General features: G+C 42.7%; 1 protein-coding gene across 10 annotated transcripts in view; it reads right to left on the reverse strand.

Moving 5' to 3' along the window:
* Positions 1-15,780, reverse strand: part of ubr4 (ubiquitin protein ligase E3 component n-recognin 4) — a 206,153-nt gene that overhangs the window by 35,029 nt on the left and 155,344 nt on the right. For all 10 annotated transcript variants that reach the window (XM_070860353.1, XM_070860352.1, XM_070860351.1 and 7 more), the window contains 13 exons: positions 15,407-15,491; positions 15,034-15,161; positions 14,784-14,913; positions 13,624-13,781; positions 11,672-11,781; positions 10,852-10,993; positions 8,578-8,659; positions 8,300-8,473; positions 5,189-5,310; positions 4,115-4,312; positions 3,251-3,331; positions 2,868-2,955; positions 2,557-2,684 (listed from right to left, as the gene is read on the reverse strand). In XM_070860353.1, the coding sequence (XP_070716454.1) occupies positions 2,557-2,684; positions 2,868-2,955; positions 3,251-3,331; positions 4,115-4,312; positions 5,189-5,310; positions 8,300-8,473; positions 8,578-8,659; positions 10,852-10,993; positions 11,672-11,781; positions 13,624-13,781; positions 14,784-14,913; positions 15,034-15,161; positions 15,407-15,491 (1,626 nt within the window). The remainder of the gene's footprint in view (positions 1-2,556; positions 2,685-2,867; positions 2,956-3,250; positions 3,332-4,114; positions 4,313-5,188; positions 5,311-8,299; positions 8,474-8,577; positions 8,660-10,851; positions 10,994-11,671; positions 11,782-13,623; positions 13,782-14,783; positions 14,914-15,033; positions 15,162-15,406; positions 15,492-15,780) is intronic.

Raw genomic sequence — 15,780 nt, forward strand, 5'->3', positions numbered from 1 at the left:
TCTGAGGTGGAGATAGTTACCGAGGAAATAGATGTGGCTATGAAAGCGAGTCTTGGCAGATACTGAATCAAACACGAGAAGGGAAACAGAAAACAATGATGAAGAACAAGGTAAAAGGGACAAACGGAAATCTCGTCTGACTGACGCCAGAAAACTTCACAAATTTAGGAATAAGCACTGTAAACTTTAACTACCAAGGACTGCGAGAACAATAGCAACATACAATAGAACAATTGTAACCTACAACCTCGGCAGGAACCTTTAAAGGCTACCGTGAAGACAATGTTAGGAGCATAAGTCTTGCCTAAAATCTCTGACATCAAAATCAGGTGAAAGAACCTGGCACACAATTCCCCAGAAATAATTGCCAAATACATCTTCCCTTACCCACCCCCTTTCAGCATTCCGAAGAGACTATTCCCTCTGGTCCACTCTTACAGCACCCACAACACCTGCTCCCCTTCCCACAGCACCTACCCGTGCAAGCACAGGAGATGCAACACCTGCTCTTTCACCTCTCCCTTCCGACCATCCAGGGCCCCAAAAACTCCTCCTAGGCAAGTCTCCTCTACAATGGGGAGACCAAATGCAAACTGAGTGATTGCTTTGATGAACACTTCTATTAAGACAGCAAGTTTCCGGTCGCTTGCCAGTTTAATTCAATATCCCATGCTGACCGTGGCCCCCTACACTGTTCCAATGAAGCTCAACGCAAGCTCAAAGAACAGCACCTCATGTTTCGATTAGGCACTTTACAGCTTTCTGACGTCAGAGTTCAATAGTTTTAGAGCGTCCATTTTCTCAGACAGCAAGTGTTGGGTAATGGCTCTGCTTTCACCAGTTACACCTCCATGTTGTGTTTCTTTACTTCTCCCATTACCACCACCTTTTGCCTTGCACCATCGTCCCTTTAATCACTCCTGTCCTTGACTCTTTCCTCCCGCTTCCTGTACTTGCTTATAAACTGTTAAATCTCTAACATATTTCAGTTCTGATGAAAGATCATCAATCTAAAACTCTAACTGTTTCTCTCTCCACAGATGCTCAGTATTTCCAGCATTTTCTGTTTTTATTGCAGATTTCCAGCATCTGCAGTGTTTTGCTTTTGTATGAATCTAAACAAACCTGAAGCTGACTCTTTCTGTTGTAGTCAGAGAATGATTCAGCACAGAAGGACATTTGGCCCATCATGCCTGTGCAGGCTTTTTGAAAGAACTGTCGAATTAGTCCTATTCCCCTGTTCTTTCCCTATAGCCCTGCAAATTTCCCCCCTTCAAGTATTTATCCAATTCCCTTCTGAAATTACTATTAAATCTGCTTCCACCACTCTTTCAGGCAGTGCATTCCAGATCATAACTCACTGTCTCAAAGAAAATTCTCCTAATCTCAACTCTTTTGCTATTTACCTTAAAATGTGTCCTTTGGTTACCTTCTGCCACTGAAAACAGATTCTCCTTATTTACTCTATCAAAACCCTTTGTAATTTGAACAGCTCTATTAAATCTTTTCACATTTTTTGCTCTAAGGAGAACAAGTCTCTCCATGTAACTGAAGTCCTGCAGCCCTAGTACCATTCTTGTAAATCTCATCTATATCCTCTCTAAGGCCTTGACATCCTTCCTAAGAATTGGACACAATACTCCAGCTGGGGCTGAATGAGTAATTTATAAAGGTTCAGCATAATTTCCTTGCTTTTGTACTCTATGCCTCTATTTATAAAGCCATATGTAATGTATTTGTTTCATGGGTTCTTTCATAAGAATTCATAACAACACATTGCTATTAAGAACTAGTTGGTTTATTAACAAAGGTTTAACAGTCAAACTATGCATTACCAGTTCATCCATTTGGCTCACAACTGCATACCTCATCGTGGAAGACCTGGAATCAACTGACTGAGATTTTACTGAGTCCTGTGAACATCACGTGACTGGCTAAGCCACTCACAATGCAACAAAGCTGTGAGCATACTCACAGGTGCATACATTACACCTTTTTAACAGCTTTCTCAACTTGTCCTGTCACTTTCAAAGATTTGTGTACATACACCCACAGGTCTCACTGTCCGTGCACCCCCATTAAAATTGTACCATTTAGCTAATATTGCCTCTCCTCATTCTTCCTACCAAAATGCATCTTTTCCCACTTCTCTGCGTTAAATTGCATCTGCCATGTGTCAGCCCATTTCACCAGACTGTCTATGTCGTCCTGAAGTCTGCTACGATCCTTCTCACTGTTAACTACATTTCCGAGTTTCGTGTCATCTGCAAACTTTGAAATTATGCCCCGTATACCCAAGTCCAGGTCATTAATATACCTGTGTATCAAAAAGAGCAGTGGTCTCAATACCGACCCCAGGGGGACAGCACGGTATAACTTTTTGGTTCTTTGTTCTAAGGATGTGAACATTCAGTCAATTCAGGCACTAATCTATGGAAACTGAAAAGTACAAGCTAATGTTTTACAAGTGCCTGGAACCAGGACAGTGTGCCCTAATGTTCATATAATACATCTAGAAATGATTAGTACAGAACACATTCCATCTCTGCCACTCACAGTTAAAAGGTGTCGTCCCTGCTTGAAGTCTTTGATTCCAGCCAATCGCATTAGCATGCATTCAAGACCGCCACATTGGGCCATCACTCCTGCCATTTTATACACCTCCTCTTCATCCTCTTCCTCATCTACATGGAAAGAGCAATAATTAAGGGTTAGAACAGTGACAGTAAATATGGTAGCTGTAAAGCAGACAGTGAGTGTCAGAGCAGTCGAAATGTTTAATGATTTAGAACTTGATGTGGGACAAGAGGTAGTGACTGAAAACTTGATAAATGCAACAATTATCTGTGTGTCAGTGATGTTGTTACCTGTAGTTGAATCCAATGATTCAATAAACTCCTCAGTTGCATCTCCTAGAAGCCCTCGCATTCGGTAGATTATACGCATTGGCTCCCCCTGTGCAACATTCAAACATGTTACTTACTGAATAATCACTTGCAAGTTATACCTCAGTTACACTTGGGTCAAACATTAAACACACATCTGGATGAAAAAGAGGTTTTGGTACCAGACTACATGGCACTCTTTTCTGTGAATCTTTTCAACCCATTTTAGTTGATCCAGTCAGAGATACACTACAATTCCCCTCCCATAGCAGCAGCCAATTCTCTCTTTAATGATTGTAGGTTTTTGCTTCCGTCAGGAATTCATTCCACATACTGATCACTCTGTATTGCTGGCTTGCACTCACTTCATTGGCTGGACACCAGACCTTCTTGTACACTTCAGCCACTGGCAGGTCCAAGCTGATGATTTTATTGTTAACCAGGAGCTGGAAAGAAAAGCACAAATATTAGAATCTCATCAATATCGCATTTACTAAATACAAGATATACTGTAAGCTATCAGCATAACCAAATATTTACAGCAAGTTCTATAAAATGGATCAAACTGATTGAAAAAGTTATTTTGTCAGAATTAAACATAACTAAAATTAATGTGGGGGTGGAGCTCGTCATTAAAGTAGCAGGAAATGAGTGCACTCTGCTGACGTGCCACATGCCAGCTTCCAATCTCAGCCACACCGTCCTGTGGAGGGGAGGAGAGAATGGAAGCAGAAAAGTTTTTTTAAAAAGGGGGAGGGTGGGGGGTGGGAGGAGAAAGGAGAGAGAAGACAAAAAAAAGATCAACAGCAACAACGCGGCTCTGGAACAAAGTAATGGAATTGAAGGAATAATTAAGAAGCTAAACTATCACAAAGCACCACAGAGGCCATGTGAACATCATCACCTCCAGGTTGCACACCATCCTGACATACATACAACACCATTCCTTTATTGTCACTGAGCCAGTATCCTGGAAATCCCTACGTAACCCCCCTGTGGGAGCACTTCACCACATGGACTGCAGCGGTTCAAAGCAGCTCATCACCACCTCCTTGGGGCAACTACGGATGGGCAATAAATTCAGCCTTGCCACATCCAGAGCACAAATTTGAAAAAAAATTGGAGGCTTGCAATCTTCAATTTATAATACTGCCGTTCTGAGTGTTATTAATAAGGCCGTTGTTGGAGCCAGGACACTATTTTGTTTCTGTTTCTGTATTGGTTCATACCTCCATCCCACTGTCATCTTCTAGTAGTGCTACAAGGTCACAATCCTGGCATATCTTGTTCTTAATGTCTCTCATGAGTGGTCCAATGCCAGGCTCATTGCTGCTGTAGGGGTTTCCTGGCATCCTGCCCTGCAGGAAATCTTCTTGCTGTGGATCCTTTTCCAATGTCACAAAGAATTCTGTCACTTCATTTTCCTCCTGCCAAGAGAGAAGATCTATTGACAAAGGTGTTGATCTTTATCTTTGTTTGTACCAGCATTGAATATCACATATTCAGTGAGGAAAAATGCTGCATATCCACCCACAAGAATGTTACAAGAGCACTTTTTTGTCACCAAGGTGGAGATCATCCATTGAGCTGCTTCCCCCTTCCCTTTCAAGCCAAAGCTCCCTCTCCCGACCTCGCCGCCTCAATCGAGCTACGAACCTCTAACTCTCCCCACCACAAACTCTGCACCCTATTTTTCTATATTTAAGATGCTACATAAATGTTGGGTTCTTCTGGTATATGTTGCTCTGTTGCACACTAGTTCAACCATCAGAGCCACTGTCCGAACAAGTATATAATTCTGATAACTCAATGTGGTAGCAATTTCTCAATTTTATGTTTCAAATTTTACTGAAGATGTATGAATGTAAATCTTAAAAAAAATCTTGGAACATAAATACAGAATTATTTGAAAGAGTAAAGCCATTCATGGAAGTCAGAACCAGGACACTAATGGTGTGCCTGCAGCTCCCCAGACACTGGGGCAGGCAATGAGAAATGAGTAATAAATTTAACCTTGACAACACCACCCTCATCCCGAGAACAAATATATAAAAAACTAGGGTTGATGCGGGCCCCATTAGTGTGCTCATCCTACTGTTGGTATGATGGTGACTTAAACAGAGATGACTCAACACCTGGTAAGGATTGTTGCTTATCTTTTGCTTTGATGTGCCTCATCTTGTAGAACCTTAACCCTCAAAGAAATGTGGTTTGTAACAGAGTTACATGTAGAACTTCCCTGTAGGTCAGGTGGCTGGTCCAATGTACAAATCCATATACTCTCATGGTTCCTCTGTACTTACCGGGTAGATGATGCTGCACAGCCTCTCGAAGATGAAGACTGGCGTTCGGTAATCATCAAGGCTGTATCGTTTAGCAGTTTCAATACAGACAGCCATGAACGCCTTTGTTTCAGACTCTGTGCCTGCAGAAGTGTATGGGTTAAAATATGATCAGCACGATAAACAAACATCATCTTCACTGCCAAGAGAAAGCCAGGCCCAAACTTTAGAGAGCTTGAATCACATCCGTCTATTCTGGAAATCCCTAAAGTAACCTGCTAAATAAACAACTTTCGAACATTCTAGTCTAGGTTGTGGAAATGGCACCTATAGACAGAAAGGCCAGGAAAAGTATTTTTTGTACTTGTCAGTGCTCTTTTAAGTAAATAGATCATAACAGTTCCTATCAGCAGATATCAGAATATATTCAGTCTTGTGGAAACGCATTATTTTTGGTCTCTGCTCTGTTCCTGCTCTCCTGTTGATTATGTGGATGACCTCTGTGTTGCTGCTGCAGTGACTTTAATGGGAGTTAGCACTTTGAGTTGGCTTGTTAGCCAATCCAATCCTGGAAAATCCCCACGTGCTGACTGTGCAGCATAAGTTGACCGGCAATGGCTACCGTATGCGGTCAGTAGTGACCGGGCTGCAGTAACTGCCTAAACTGGGGTAACTTCTGATCAGCCACCAAGCAGTTTCAAAATGCAGGCTCCCATCAGGATCAATAGCCCAGGTGCTTTTATAGCTGGCACTCAGAGTACCAAGTGGTATGTCGTCTCCAAGATGCCATAGTAAGGGACAGAACAGATCGGGTGCAAAAAATGTTGAGGGAAATGGAACGCCCAGATTCATGCAAAAATCAACTCCATTGGAAGAAATAGAACTGAGGTCTTAAATGGGAGTTTCAGTAATCAGGAGATAAATTGAAAAACAGGACCTCAAGGATAGTAATCTCAGGATTACTCTCAGTGTCACATGCTAGTTAGCATAGGAATAGCAAGATAAGGGAGTTAAATGCATGGCTGGAAAGATGGGTGTAGGAGGGAAGGGTTCAAATTCCTGAAACACGGTGAGTAGTACCATAATAAAGGATAAGATAAAGACAGGAGGGAGAAAGGATCCTAGTCCATAAAAGTTGGACAGAGTATAAATCAGAAAATTAGAGGAGCATGTAACAAGGGTAATACAATAATCATGGGTGATGTTAATCTTCATAGACTGAGCGAAACACATTGGCAAAAGTAGCTTGGAGGAGTTGTTCATGGAATGCATTTGAGACAGTTTTCTAGAACATATCGACAAACCAACCAGAGAACAATCTATTTTAGATTGAGTATTGTGTAATGAGACAGGGTTAATTAGTAATCCTACAGTAAAGGAGCCTCTGGGGAAGAATGATCATAATACGATAGAATTTCTAATGAGTTTGAGAGTTAAGCCACTCCAAGAGTTGAGCTGCTGGGGTGGGGAGTGGGGGGGTGAGATGTACCCTAGTCTAAAGCAGAACTGGAAGCTTAACATTCTTGGTTACTAAATATTCAGGAGGGATAGAGTAGGAGAAACAGGAAGGTGGCAATGTTCATAAAAGATTCTATTGCAGTACAGTACTAGAACATAGGGATGGTGCTGAAGATATTGTGAAAGCTGAATCTATTTGGTTAGCATTAAAGAATCAGTAGAGAACTGTTACTCTGTTGGACGTATATTACAGACCACTGAACAGTGAAAGGAGAATCGAGGAAGAAATATGTTGACAAATTAGAAAAATTGTAGATATTAAAAGGAATGCGGCAGCAGAGATATGAAACTGATTAAAGGACAGGAAATACATAGTAAAGGTTAATGAATGTTTTTTAGACCGGAGGGATGGAAACAGTATTGCTCCCCAGAGGTCAGTGTTGGGTCTATTGCGACAAAATGATTTGGACTTGGTATACAGGGCACAATATCACATTTTGCAGACAATGCGAAAATAGGGAGTGTGGTGAACTGTGGAAAGGATTTCAGGAGTACCCAGATTAGTAGACTGGACAGATGGATAGCAAATAACATTCAACATGGAGAAATACAGTGATACAACAGGGGGGAGGCACTAATTGGCAAATTTTAGAAGGAGTAAAGGAGGAGAGACACTTAAGGGTTCAGATGCACAAGTCATGAAAGGTGAGAGGACAAGTTGAGAAAGTTGTGAAAAAAAAGAGTCTAGGCTTTATAGACAAGGACATAAAATACAAAAGCAAAGATGTTTGCTAAACCTATTAAAAATGACTGATTTGAATAGTCTGTCCAGTTTTGGGTGAACCACTTCAGCAAGAATGTCACGGTCATGGAGAAATTCACTAAGATAATACCAGGGATGAGAGGCTTTAATTTTGAGGAGACTTGACAAACTGGAATTCTTTAGAAAAAAGTTGAAGAAATGTGATGGAGGTTTTCAAAATTATAAAGGCTTTTGAAGATTGGACTGCTCTTTCAGACAACTGGCAAAGACACAATGGGCCAAATGACTGCTTCCACATTGTAAAACTCCAAGATTCTAAAGGCAGCATGTCATCAAGAAATAACGTGCATTTATACGGCATCTTTCATGACCTCAGGATGTCCCAAAGCACTTTTGAAGTGTGGTCACTGTTGTAATGCAGAAAATGCAGCAGCCAATTTGCACACAGCAAAATCCCACAAACGGATGTGTTTTTAGTGATGTTGATTGAGGGATAAGACACTAGGAGAACTCCTCTACTTTTCTTCAAGTAGTACCCGAGAGGATAGACGGGGCCTCGGTTTAACATCTCATCTGAAAGACGGCACCTCTGACAGTGCAACACTGGGATTGTCAGCCTAGATTATGAGCTCAAGTTTCTGGAATGGGACTTGAACCCACAACCTTCTGACTCAGAAGCGAGAGCGCTACCAACTGAGCCACAGCTGACACGCCATGTGCTATGACATGCATCACCAGAGCAGGCACCCAAACTAAGCTGCAGAAATCAAGCTATACCGACTAGATAGAAGACATCATTGTAATTTTTTTTACCAGAGACAGGGAGCACTGTCACCAAAGTACAAATCTTTGCTTCCCCTTTAAATTATAGAGCTCAGCTTTAAGAAATTTGAATGTGCCTGTGTTATTACCTGTTGTCATGTCCTCTAACATCTCCAGCAACATATCTTGTGTCTCATCAATCAGTTTTGTTCGCTGAACCACAAGTTTTCGCAGACACAAGTAGCCATTCAGCACTGTGCCCACCAAGCGACTCTTGAAGTGACGTTTTATTGATTCCACCTCCACAAAGGATGAAAGCAGTGCTGAAAAAGGGCAGCAAAACAGTGAATATATAAAATACACAACAATCTACCTATTGCTGCATTAGTGTACGTCCCTGCATTGTAACACTCAGTGTATATCTCACCTGTCAGGCTTTTTAATGCATATCCCTGCTGCAGATCAGTGCTGAGTGTTGCCTCCTCCAGTGCCAGTAAATGAGCAATTTCCTAAAACACAAATCAGGGGACAGGAGCATCACAACATTAGAAATCAGGCACAGTGGACCAAGGTGATTCTGCAATTAAAAGACAGCTATTCTTTCTCTTTTTTGTTCTGTAGAAAGCACCGACTCCTTGAAGTGGTACAGGAGCAGAGGCACTGGTCACCCTCTCATACCTCATTCAAGTGGCCAGTTTTCATGGGGGAGGTTTGACAGCTTAGCCCAATTTGGTCCTCGCTTGACACCTACATACATGCACGTTCCAGTAGGAGTCAGTGGATAGCGATCAGGAGCATAAGAGCTGGCTGATTTCCCCCCGCCCCCCCATAAACCAGGGGCATTGACAGTAACCGTAGCCAGACTGCCACCCTGGCTGAATCCAGCTAAGTTGGCACAGACAAGAGATGGAACCGGAGAATGCGTTCAGTGATTCACTCGGCAAACTTGTTAAGCTATTGGGGACAAACCCTGATCATCCTCCTCCTTACAGGACGCCTGTTGTACTCATGAATCAGAATCTCTCTCATTTTTTGTGATTTTAGGTTTGTCTTAGTCGCTACTGCCTCTTTTGTCCTGTAAAGAATTAGGAATAAAATATATAATCAAGGAATAAGCTCTCATCATCATAAAGGAAAAAGTAAGCATTCAAAAACCTTAAGGCTAACAGAACATTGGCCAAATATTATCAAAGACTGTAATATGTACAAGTTATCTCTTAAATGCTGGAGGAAACTTTGAATATAAGACAGATAAATTAGATTTACACTAATTGGGGAGAAACAAGAGCAACACAATGAAAGGAATAACTCTAATGTTAAGTTTTGATGAAAGGTCATCGACCTGAAAAGCAAACTCTGTTTCTCTCTCCACAGACGCTGCCTGATCCACTGAGTATTTCCAGAATTTTTCAGTTTTTATTTCTAATGGTAAGATTTGGCGTCCTTTAAAGTTAATACAGATTCATAACTAAATGGATAGTAAATTCTTGCTTTATGTCAAACACCTGACAGTTCTGTTTCTTGCTAGCTTGCAATCACATGGCTTTTTATCATAGAATGGTTACAGCAACGAAGGAGGCCATTCGGCCCGTCGAGCCCATGCCGGCTCTCTGCAAGAGCACTTCAGCTTGTCCCACTCCCCCGTCCTTTCCCCACATCCCTGCAAATGTTTTTCCTTCAGATACTTCTACAACTCCCTTTTGAAAGATAAAATTGAGTCTGCCTCCACCGCTCTTTCAGGCAGTACATTCCAGATTCTAACCACTCGCTGCGTAAAAAAGTTTTCCCTCGTGTCACCTTTGGTTCTTCTGCCAATCAGCTTAAATCTGTGTCCTCTGGTTCGCGACCCTTCCGCCAATGGGAACAATTTCTCTCTATCCACTCTGTCTAGACCCCTCATGATTTTGAGCATCTCCATCAAACCCACTCTCAACCTTCTCTGCTTTGAGAACACCACCAGCTTCTCCAGTCTATCCACATAACTGAAGTTTATACATTTTAAAAATATAATTAAATTACAGCAAACTCTGTTCACATAGTACTTGAACTGTGCGTGCAGCAGAAAAAAATCTGGCAACTGGGGCTCAACCCTTTCAAGACTGGTATATCAGAGGGTAATATCACCTTATGCCAAGCCTTGCTAACAACAGTTATCCAATGAAAGGTCACTCTAAAGCAATGCAAGATAGATTCAATTAATCATGTCCCTATAAGGTCAACCAACCACTCCCCAAACCATATCCTGACCCCTCAAACACGTACAAATAGCACAATGACAAATCTTAAATGTCACACTGCCTGTTACAACTGATCTAAACCAGTGTTGCACATTGGTAGTGCACATCTGTTGCTAATCCTGTCTAGGAATTAATGAACTCAAGCAAGACGACAGACTCTCAGAGGGATTAACTATTAATTGCTTTGGCAGTTAATCACCAACAAGACACGCAAATAACGAGACTAACTAACTCGAATTACTCGGGGGTGGGAGGGAGACACAGAAAACACAAATGTTCAAACATTTTCTCTCCCAGAAGTTTGGGCAGAAACCAAATAACTGAGAAATTAAGCAGCCTCAGGGGTGGGAGCGGACGGTTCTGCAAATAATGCTCATGACACAATGTTTTGAAAAATTGTGGCACCTAGAATTCTCTCTGATTTGTTTTGGAATGGAAACAAAGTTGGCTGGTCAGTGACAGACCTTTGTGATCAGGTTCCCGATGTATGGCAGCACTCCCCGAGCTGCCAGGTAGATCTTCCAATGAGCAGGTTTGATGAGTTTCTGATAGAGTGCAAGATACTCAGCTGCACACTCACCGGCAACACTCAGCTCATCCAGGTAACTGGCAAAACAAAAACACAGAAGGTTGAAATATTAAAATGACTAGAAGTCCCAGTGATTCCACTTGTGAACATTGTGTTTCTGAGGCTGCTCACAGATTGACAAATGGAGTTAGCGTTAGTGAAAATCTGCAATCCTAGTCTATAGCGTGTTTTCCTGGGATCAGGCGGCTCTAGAACAGCCCTCTGGCCAGCTTGGTCACCCCCTCATCCTGCTGTTTTTAAACGGAGCTGTAAGAGAACAGGCCCTGTAACTGACAAACTAGCTGGAATGAAGACTGACGTGTTAACAAGAAAATTAATATTTATATAAAATGTTGAAGAAATATCCACTAGGAGTAATTATTTCCTCTTATTAAAGGGGTGATTTATTTGGAATAAAATACATTCCCCTCTAAGAATTTACGAGTGCAAAATCGTATCATGGACAGCTTCACACAGCCAGACGCAAGCTGGTCTGCCCTTGCCTTAACTTCCACAAACATCAGAGACATTGGGGAACTAGAATAAATGCAATTAAAAATCACATGTTTAATATTGAAAAGGAAGAAACTCAATATAACGGGGCAAAAACCACATTACTGCCCCTGTCGACCTTGTGCTCTGTAATTGAGGCCCCATGATGTTACAGTTAGACCTGGAGTTGCTGTTGCTTAGCTTTGTGGTGAACGGGAAGGTACCTGGTGAGGAGATCAAGGACTTGTTGCTTGCGGCTTGGAATGGTGGTGAGTGCCTCCACGATTGTACAAGCAGCCTGCCGTGCGGCTTGTGTTGCAGGAGTGAACAGGACCTGAGAAACAGCAAAGTAGGATGGGTGATGTCACTACTCAAATGTAGTTCAGCGATTTTAGAACAGCAGCAGAAAACAGGAAAGGACCATTCATTCCAGTCTCCCAGCCGGCCAGCCAATGGGAGAGGACTCCCGGCTACCCAGATGAGCAAGTGCAGAATTGCTACGTGACAGGGTCAGGGGTAGGATTAGAAACACATTAAAAAGGTCTGGCAGTATGTGAAGAATTAACCTGTTCCTTCCACTCAAAAGAACAAAACATGGCTGAATGGCCACAGGAGGAAAGATGACTTTGGCCCGATTTGAAATCCACAAACTATGAAAACCACCTGTCTTAATTCAGTACTGCTGCAGCATTTTAAATACATTACATATACTTCTACAGCAGTGACTTCATTCTTGTATTGTATCTCAATGCCTGTGTCTCAATACCTGGTTACTCATAGCCTCTAGAACACCAATTTTGCTTGCACCTGATCTCACCCCCATCGCTGCTGAAATCCTAATCCACGACTTGAGGATTGACTTCTCAAATAATTACCTTGCAACCTTTCCAACTCCACAAACCTCTGTGAACCCAGAACCATGGCCCATACTCTCTCCCAGTAACCCTTCACCCCCCCAGCTCCAAAAGCTTCCCAAGTCTCAGCAAATCAATGTTGAGATTCTTGATTTCAAATGTCCCCATGGCCTTGCCCCACTCTCTCTGGGGAAACCTCCAGCCACAAGTTGCAGCCCAGACCTTCTGCTCCTCTGACTCCCAGTTACTTTAGGATCTGCATTACCCGGCTTCACTTTGGGAGGGCGAGCTCAGAGCCAGTACTTCTGCCCTCTGGAAATTTCTTCCACGATCACTTGGAAACATTTTTTTATGCAGCGTGCTACGATGATCTGGAATGCACTGCCTGAAAGGGTGGTGTAAGCAGATTCAATAGCAACTTTCAAAAGGGAATTGGATAAATACTTGAAGGGAAAAAATTGCAGGGGTATGGCTAAGGCCAAGAAAGTGGGACTAATTGGATAGCTCTTTCAAAAAGTCAGCACAGGCACAATGGGCCGAATGGTCTCGTTTGGTGCTGTATACTTCCCAGTGCTATCCCTCTGTCTTCAAAAGCTTCCTTAAAATTCCCTGTGCTTTCAATCTCCTCCTTCCCAGCCCATTAATTCCTCCACCTCCTGCTTGGTGTCGAAGTCTTCCCCTTTGTGAAGCTCACACATTCAGCAATGTGAGGAGTGTTACAAAAACTGTATAAAAGCAAGCTGTCACAAGCAAAGATCAACAAGTCTTTGCTTGCAGTCTTCAATTGTTGGGCACATATTTAAAGAGTGCGCCAGGCTGGGACCAATTCAAATTACAATCAAGTTACAATAGTCACACAGTCATGGTGCATTGTTCGAATGCTGGATCCTCCCTGGGACCACCCATTCGTGCAGAGCTGAGAGTGCTGTACTGAACAAAGGCTCTGTATCTCCCCAAAGTGAAATAAGGCCGACTATATAGAATTTTCAGCACAAAGACAGGTCATCCTGCCCAACTGGTCTCTGCCGGTGTTAATGCTAATCAATGGCAGTTCTTGTTTACAGGGCCAATGCTTGGCTGCTTCTATATTCTCTGCCCTGACCTGGGGAAAGTTACTATGCGAGGGTGGGGAAAAAAACAAAAATGAGGCCGATAAAGAATGAACTCTATTGTTGAAATGCTCCAAACTGAGTGTGCTAGTTACAGCCACGCAATACATATTGGTGAAGATGACAGATGGCAAGTCTGTGATACACTGCTGTATATGGCCCACACCAGTCTTGCTCGCATACCTTCGTCCTCCATCTTGTTACCACCTTTACCTGTCTGAGCCAGTTATTGTGTCCTAGTTTGAGGTCCAAAGGCGAATTCCTCTTTCCACGTTTGCTCAGGAACTGCTTCCATTTCCAAGAATACTTCTCCATCAGGTAGAGGTGTCGCAGCTCAGTTTTACTCTGCGTTTTTCCGTCAGTGTCCAGACCTGACAAAGGAGGGGAATAAATACCAAATCTGTCACTGCCCTTACATGAAAACACAAACACAAACTAAGGGACTTCAATTCACTAGAATGGCTTGAAAATAAACCCATTGATTTCATCACTTGCTGTTGTGCAAGGCTCCTGATTCTGCAGAATTTGCCATCACTTGTTTTGTGTTTCTTAAAAAAAATTGGTGCAGTCCAAGTCACTTACCCAGGTTCAGTATATTGTCTGGAAGCACACAGACTTGCAGTTGGCTCACCTCCCTGCTCTCCATGAAGTTACTGGATCCAACGTGCTCAGGCACACGTCACATCACATCCGGTCAAAGTCAGCAGGGCAAGGACAATGGACCATTATGCAAATTAAGGTAACAGTGGCGCAGTGTGTCGATATTCCAACATACTGCACCACAGAACAGGCGGATGTAGATTCATGGTAGCAATTCATGCTCAATGCGCTCCTGATCTCCGGCACACCATCAGAAGGTGCTGCCAAGTGGGTGATCAGTAGTCACAAGTAATTCTAGCCTCTTCCAATATACTCGCCACTAGCTGCATCACAGGCAGTGCTGACAGAGGCTTGGCAGTAAATTACCTGCTGGAGCCTAAAGTGAGGGAGAATGAAACAGAATAAAGATCAAAGAAAGAAGGAAAAACTCAGCAAACTGCTTCAGTCCTTAGAGATTATTTAAATGAACGAATATCTGTCAGCGTTACTCCTTCCCACTGCTGGAGAAAATGAAGCAATTAAAGGAGTTTTAGTTCGGAAACGTTGTGCACAGTAAGCAGTTCAGTTGCAGGATTCTGCAGCAGACACAATAACCGTTACTACAGCATTCCAAATGCCCTCAGATCGCTGCTGCCAAAGTACAACAATATTAACAAGGAGACTCTACTTTTCATTACAGGGGTGTAGTAACTCTTAGAACATACCCACCAAGTAAGACCATTAAAACCTGTAACATGTTGAAAGCATAAGCCATGAATGAAGGATGTCTCTACCTCTGGCAGGTAGACACTTCTTCCAGGCCTCATACGATGCTTTGGGATCCTTCTTGAGCCACGCTTGAGCCTGTGCATGTATCTCATTGCTATAGGGTTTCACAGTTGTAAGTGTATCAACTGAGGTGTCCTGCAAAAGAGGGAGAACATAGTGATAAACCCAAGAGAGCGGGAAGCAGCTGGATTACTGTGTTAGATTAGAGAGCAGATGGGTCAATTCAATGTGTACATCACCAGTGAGCAGGCGCACCTTGTTTTTCTTGCTAGTTGGGGCAGGCGGTTTAATCAGTCGTTGTAGAATACGCAGGCACATCAGAGTGATGTTTTCAACAACCACTGGAGTCTTAATATTCACAGCCATCAGATACAGACTCAGAGCTACATAGGGGCAGATAAAAAAAAATCAGGACATTAAAAGGTGCCAATGCAGTATTTCTGAACCTATGTGGTCTAGTAATTATGCAAAAATATAGGTTTGAATTGACCTAAACTCTTTTGCCACAGACTTGTATGTTTTACAAATAAAACAAAAGTTAATGACAATGTTTTATTATAACTTGGAAAATGAGACTGCTTGCTACTGTGAGCTTTGTTGAACAAGCTCTCACTGAGTTAAGACTTACCACATCGGAGTCGCAGCTCCCAGCATGCATCTTCCTTTGAAATTGAATCAGTCAGTAACAGCATCTCATACTGAAGACTGCTAGCCTGAAAGTAGGAACATACACATCATTTCAGAGAGGGAGCATGTTAATGTGAGGGGCAGAGGAGGGGGAGCGAGCACGAGAACGAGTGAGCGAGTGTGATTGCGCAAGAGCAAGAAATTCAACGAGAGAGGGTGTGCGTGCGTGCGAGTGGGGTGCGCGCGAGTGAGTGAGAGAGGGGAGAGAGGGAGGCGTGTGTTAAGAGCGAGTGTGCGAGTGAGGGAGTGCGCGAGTGAGGATGTTTATCATTACGTTCAACCAGTGCTTGTATATCCCCACAATTTTCTTCTCCT

Source organism: Pristiophorus japonicus, chromosome 18, assembly GCF_044704955.1.
Source record: "Pristiophorus japonicus isolate sPriJap1 chromosome 18, sPriJap1.hap1, whole genome shotgun sequence".
Taxonomy (NCBI): domain Eukaryota; kingdom Metazoa; phylum Chordata; class Chondrichthyes; family Pristiophoridae; genus Pristiophorus; species Pristiophorus japonicus.